Raw genomic sequence first — 6,346 nt, 5'->3', positions numbered from 1 at the left:
GTGGATCAATGATAGACAACTTGATTTAGCTATAGCTCTATGGCTCTAGAACTAGATCATCAATGGACTTCTCCAAAAAGAATGGATTCAATCAAGCAAGAAGGAGAAGAAGAGATTCTCCAATGCAGTTGATTGTTGGGCCAATATTTTGCATGCACTTAGTTATACTCTTACTAACAAATGTCTTGTGTCCCTATTATATAATGCTAAATACTTCATCACAGTGCAAGAGAAATTTAAAATGGAAGCCTACATGGTGCAATGATGGGCCAAGTGGGATATTGAGGGAGATGCATCTACATCCATGTTGTCCTAATCACACTAACGGTGAAGTAGATGAGAGATACAATCATAACTATCCAAGATAGAAATAGAAACATGCTGACAAATGTGTTTTCAATAGCTATTTGTTAAGCATCTTGCCTCTATAGTTAGAACTTAGCCTACACTTCCAAAAATAGGCTAAAAGCTAAGATGGAAACCTTCCTTGCCCCATGCAGTCATGTAGTCCCTCCTGAAAAAACCACCTTGATCTCATGCCCATTCACCATAGAGGAGCTAGAATTTGTCATCCACAAGATGAAAAATGGAAACATTCCTAGGAAGGATGGATTATTTCATACTTATTTAAAGCAATTGGAAAGAAATGCCACAATGACATATGCAGCTTTGCCAATCAGTCAAGGAATTAGTGGTAATGCCAACATTTGTCAATGAAGGGATCATTAAGCTCATCCCCAAAGGACAAGAAGGGATCAAATGGGACAATGGATACCCCTCACCATGCCCAATGTTATGTATAAGGTTGTGGCCAAATCCCTTGACATGTGGATCAAACACTTGATCCCTAAGGTTTTTCATCCATTTCAATATGGCTTTGTGCACGGTAAGAGGATACACGATGCCATCCTCAACCTTATGTTGGCCATTGATCACACACTAGAGCTTGTGGAAAGTTTATTCTCATCAACATGGACTTCAAGAACGCTTACCACATAGTAAGTTGGGCCTTCATCCTTAAGGTTCTCAAAGTATTAGGATTTGGTACTTTATGTAAAATGGTCTTGGTAGTTTCTCTATTCTAAGTGCTACAATTAACATAAATGGCATCTTATCTAATGAATATGGATTCGATAGGTCTTTGTGTGGTAGGGTTTCCCACTTCTCCATTACTTTTTGTTGTAGCTACTAACCCGGTCCTTGAAGCGATTGACTATAAGATCCATGAAGAAGCACTGAGGGGCCTTCCAGTTCCTAATGGGTGTCAATTCTACTCGTAGCTATTCACTAATGATAATTCGAATATCATCACTATTAACAAAAAATACATGGATGTGCTAATGCAAACCTATGAGATTTCACCTTAGTTTTAGGATCAATAATCAGTGAAACCAATATAGAAGTCATCGTTCAGAACAAAGCTAAATATGGATTGGTCAAATACATATGACTTCAAACTTATCTCTCCAAGCATCCCTTTTTGCTATCTTGGATGCTCCCTTGGATTTGGGATCACTTCATCACAAAGGTTCTCCTAGCTTTTAGATAAACTCCAACTAAAGTTGCCAAAGTTTAAGAATCTTCCTAGGTTAACAACTTATGGTACCATTCTCTCTCCTATATTTTCTTTTGTTTTGATAGTGTGTTTCTTCTCTAAATCAAACTAAAAGGTGATTGACAAAATAAGCAAGAAATTCATATGGAGCTTTGGCAACTCACAAAAGTGGCATCCCATTTCCTAGGACATCATAGTCACTCCTAAAGAAGGGGGGTGTTAGAATTGAGGATTTAGAGTTGTAAAGTAAAATATTGTCCCTTTACTTCCTCAAATATGTACAAATGGATATACATGGGCAATCATTCTACACAACTAGCATGTTCTAGAAAGCAATGCTCCTAGGTTAGGTAGTTGACATAAGAATCTCAACCACAAATGGACAAGCTAATGATGACTAGTTTTCCAATAAAGATCCTTCAATTAGAAACTCCCCAAAAATAAGAGATTGGAGAGATCACTCCTATCAAAAGTCAAATGGCAAATAGATGATAATCATCAAGGAGACTTCTCCCTTCTTGGACTAATTAGGACTTTCCCCTTTATCATAGAGAATCAACTCTCCCTAGCATGTGAATATCCTAAAGTGGCTAGGAGCCTCAACAACCAAGGCATTGCTATGTGGCTCGATAGTTGGATCCCCTCCCAATGCAAATTCCAATTAGTTGATGCAATCACGAGACAATTCGAGGTCAATTTAGACTAGATAGGGAGCATAAAGGAGTTTGCTAGATGCTAGGTTGCAAATTGGCCCATCTCCATAGTCCTAGTTGAGGCCCATCCACTCAAGTTTGTGGCAAAAAGAAGAGGCAAACTAGCATGCAAGATGAATGAGAGGAAGGACTCCACAATTAAAATAGCACCCCTATTCATCCAACTCAAGAAGGATCGGAAGACATAGATTCCTAACATGTAGTTGGTAGTGAAAGAGGGCTAAGGAAGCAAGTACTCCCTCACCAAAACTCAACTTCCTATTATGGAAAGTGGTATCTAGGAAGCTCCCTCTACTAAAGACAAGTTATATAAGTTAAAGAGCTCATTGTTCTATTTGCTTTGTTCCTTGAAGCATGAGTCTACCCCACATCTCTTCTCGCATTGTAAGGTTGTAGTTACACTACAAATGAAATTGAACAAAGTGGTTTGACAAAGCTAGCATCAAAGCATAATCTCTAGTAGATTTTCCCTTTTTGGTGACCCTATTGGAATGGACCCACCACTACATCTCTCTAGCGCATTACTAGAGTTGTTGTTGTCTCTACTTAGTGGAAAACTAGAAATGTTGTTTTGAGGCAAAAAACATCTATGCCCCTTGTGGACAAACTTTTTGAGTGTTGTTCCAAAGAAACAATTGCATTGCTTATGAACTTGAAGAAGAGAGCTTTTCCATATATGCTAGGTTTTGGGCCTCTCAGCTACACCAAAGCTTAAGAGGCCTTGACCCTTTGATGCATCTATAAGATGTTGTACATATCTCAAAGCTATCATTAATACTTGTTCTCTTCGCATTAAAAACAACTGTAAGATTTGCAAGAAAATAATTTTTAGAGATTCGAATAATTATATCAAAATGTTCAAGGGAATATTGAAGGCATGAAAATAGCCTGCAAATTTTCTTTACAAAAGGCATAGAGCTAAGGTCATGGTTGAGGAGATAGATGCATACATCATTGGTCTCTTTAAGAATGTTCTCTTTCATAGCCTCCCCAACAAAGATAATTTGCATAGCCATCACAATTTGTGCACCACACATGGCAAGAATAGGAGCATCCTTTGCTCCCAGTCCAATGCTTGCACCTTCCAAAACAGAATGCCACAATCAACATAACAATTAGTTGGACTACATATATTTGCCTTCCATATAGCAACACATTTTTTATAAGAAGTTAGGCCATTTAGGCATCAAGCTTTAGAGAATTTTTACAAGACATAATGATGACTAATTACGCATGATCATTTGTTTCCTTACTTATGATGCCAATGCTAGATAATTGTGAAAACATGAATACTGAAGATAACGAATGGCACAAATGAAGAAATGTTATGGCTAAGAATTTTGTACGAAAAACATCCTTTGCTAAACTAATGTTGGGGTGCCAAGTTCCATATTTAGCTCACTCAACAATATTGTTCCTACTCAATATCGCCGTGTTGTTACACAGCTGAGCAATCATGATAACACCTTACAGATATAGCCTAGTTCATCAACTCGTATGCACTTCCATGAAATCATGGAGAGTGCTTCACGATAGAATGCTAAACACTTTATAGATTTAAGTCTGGTCTATCAAGGATATACTTCATTTAAGTATGGTCTCTTGTTTGAAAGAAATAGGGGAAATAGATTTGTATTCATCCACCATATGCTGTTCATGATGCCATGATTGGGGATGAATTGTACTAATTAATTTACACATCTCTTTAACGATGTAGCAAAGCACATGAGTTTTTATGGCCGACAATACTCTTATTGTATGAAACACGGCATAAGGTGCAAAACACGCTCTCTTTTTGTGATGACGTTGTTGTTTATGCCATCTAATATTTTATTTTGACAGCTAAGAAAAATGCTTCAAAGAGGTTTTTTACCTCAAGAAGGATATTCCACATTTAAGCCCATCTTTGTGGAAGGGTCAAAAAAGAAAAGACACAGGCAGGGTCAGCTGCTGGACTGCAAATTGAGCTTGTTTGGTGGGGCCTGGCGACCAAGCGTAGTCCAAGCGCAATGCTCACTCCCAGTCTCCAGATGCCTCCGGGGAGGCGCTCTTGTTATGAAGGTAGTCAGAGCTAGCGTAACCCGGATGCATAAGCGAACATTCTCTTCCCCGCCTCCTCGCGCACTTGCAACTTTGCAAGAGCACACACAATCTATCTCTCTCTCTCTCTCTCTCTCTCTCTCTCTCTCTCTCTCTCTCTCTCTCGTCACAGGCCGTGTGGCATCATGGGGATGACAATACTGGCATCTCTGAGTGCGGTGGCAGGAGCGGGGGCTCCGTGGTGGTGGGTGGCAACTGTAGCAGGCGTGGGTGCCGCGGTGGGGGCGGTGGCGGCGCCTGTGGTGGTGCCGGTGGTTGTTGGCGCGTTAGGATTCGGCACAGCAGGAATAGCGGCGAGCACGTGGGCCGCAGGCCTGATGGCCAGCTACGGCGGAGCGGTGCCCGCAGGCAGCCTGTGCGCCGTCCTCCAAAGCGTGGGAGCCGCAGGAATTGCCGGGCTTGGACAAGCTGTCGGCGCAGCTACGGGGGCCGCTGGCGCTGCTATTGTGGCAGCCGTTGTCTGAATATCATTGCATCGTTTTCCTCTTCATAAATCTAGGGTTTTTAAATTACAATTTGACAGAATAATTGTAAGTTTAGCAAAGTAAAGGGGTCTTTTAAGGCCTTATAACATGTAAAGCAAGTTATAATAACTCGATCTTGAAAGAAGAAAGCTATAAAGTACATAGTCGCTAGGTGCTTGCGTTTGTGAAAAATAAATGGATAAGTTTTGATTCTTAAGAGTGTGATGATAAATACTTTTCCATAATCTCAAGTTCTTTATAGGGGTTTGTCTTTGGAGAGTTGCTTTGGGTTGAGACATCAATTAACACATAAATTCTTCTATAGGTTCCAAATCATATAGTAAAGGTTACCATCAATCTTGAAATAATGGAATATGTAGTTGAGATCTAGAGATACAATTTATGTACATATCTGAGTTAGCCCAAATCCTTTATGTTAATTTGTTAAAAACGTATGTTTTTAAGCATGAGTCTTTGTTTTTTTCTCTGCTAAAAAGATGGGGTGTTGGAAGTAAGGAATTTGGGAGTCCTTGAACTTGGTTCAATGAGTCATGATGCATATAATTCTTCTTAATACTTTGGGTTCTTGAACTTGGTTCAATGAGTTATGATGCATATAATTCTTCTTAATACTATTGGGTGTTCTTAACACCCCATGATGCCAATAGTTGTTATGAATACTAAAGTATAAATTTACAAGATGATATGGAGGAAGATCTTGTTGATGACTATAATAATACTATGAAGGTTTTGCTTTGGTTTCTCTAGATACATATTCGATGTGGTTATAATTGTAGTTTTTGATGGTTGATGTAACTCTAATTGTCACATCTATGCACGATTGGATCTTCATCTTTAGTCCTATATGCCATAGGATCCTCCTTAACCATACTACTTTACATGTTGCAAAACAAGCTGCCTTGTACTCTTCTTCGGTAGAAGACTATTGTTGCTTGCTGTTTATTAATCAAGAGGACATGAAATTTTAATGGTTAGATTTGACATTATTAAGTTGTGCACATGTGAGGTGAAATGAAAGTTAGTTAAGTGAGAGTGAGAGCTTAGTGACCCTAGTGATCAGTGGTTTACATGGGCAAAAATTGTAATAAGTTATGCCTGCTTTTCTTCTAGCATCAAATAGCACAGATGATGCATCCTAAACACATAACAAATCTACAATTAGATAACTTAGTAATTTAATCATTGGATATATACTTAGATCATTTAGTAATTAAATCTATACTTAAGCTTAGTGAGGCCTACTCTAAAATGACTTTACCATAGGCAACCTAGCCAACCACCATGGCTTGGCATAGCCTAAGATTAATGAAAACCGATTAAAAATCATGTTTATGAAATGAGAAATACATGTTTTGTGCATTTAACCAATCATCAAAATGCTTGTTCACATAGCTCTACTTTTGTGTTTATACTCATGGTAAAAATTGCATCTTTGTTGAGGAAAATCGATAAACCTACTGCTAAAAAATAAACTGGCAAATATAGCATGAAAA

At 38.7% G+C, this 6,346-nt stretch overlaps 1 protein-coding gene across 1 annotated transcript; it reads left to right on the top strand.

Annotated features, from left to right (window-relative positions):
* The first annotated feature begins 4,302 nt into the window (after nt 1-4,302).
* Nucleotides 4,303-5,051, top strand: LOC148014441 (uncharacterized). The gene has a single exon (XM_087666683.1). It carries the CDS (start codon nt 4,494-4,496, stop codon nt 4,830-4,832), a length of 339 nt encoding a protein of 112 aa, XP_087522809.1. The 5' UTR covers nt 4,303-4,493; the 3' UTR covers nt 4,833-5,051.
* Nucleotides 5,052-6,346: the final 1,295 nt, after the last annotated feature.

This window comes from Lygodium microphyllum, chromosome 25, assembly GCF_053477565.2.
Source record: "Lygodium microphyllum isolate KBCC chromosome 25, Lygodium_microphyllum_v1.1.10, whole genome shotgun sequence".
Classification (NCBI taxonomy): Eukaryota; Viridiplantae; Streptophyta; class Polypodiopsida; order Schizaeales; family Lygodiaceae; genus Lygodium; species Lygodium microphyllum.
Note: the sequence above shows the minus strand (reverse complement) of the source record. Positions and strands in the feature narration are given on the sequence as shown.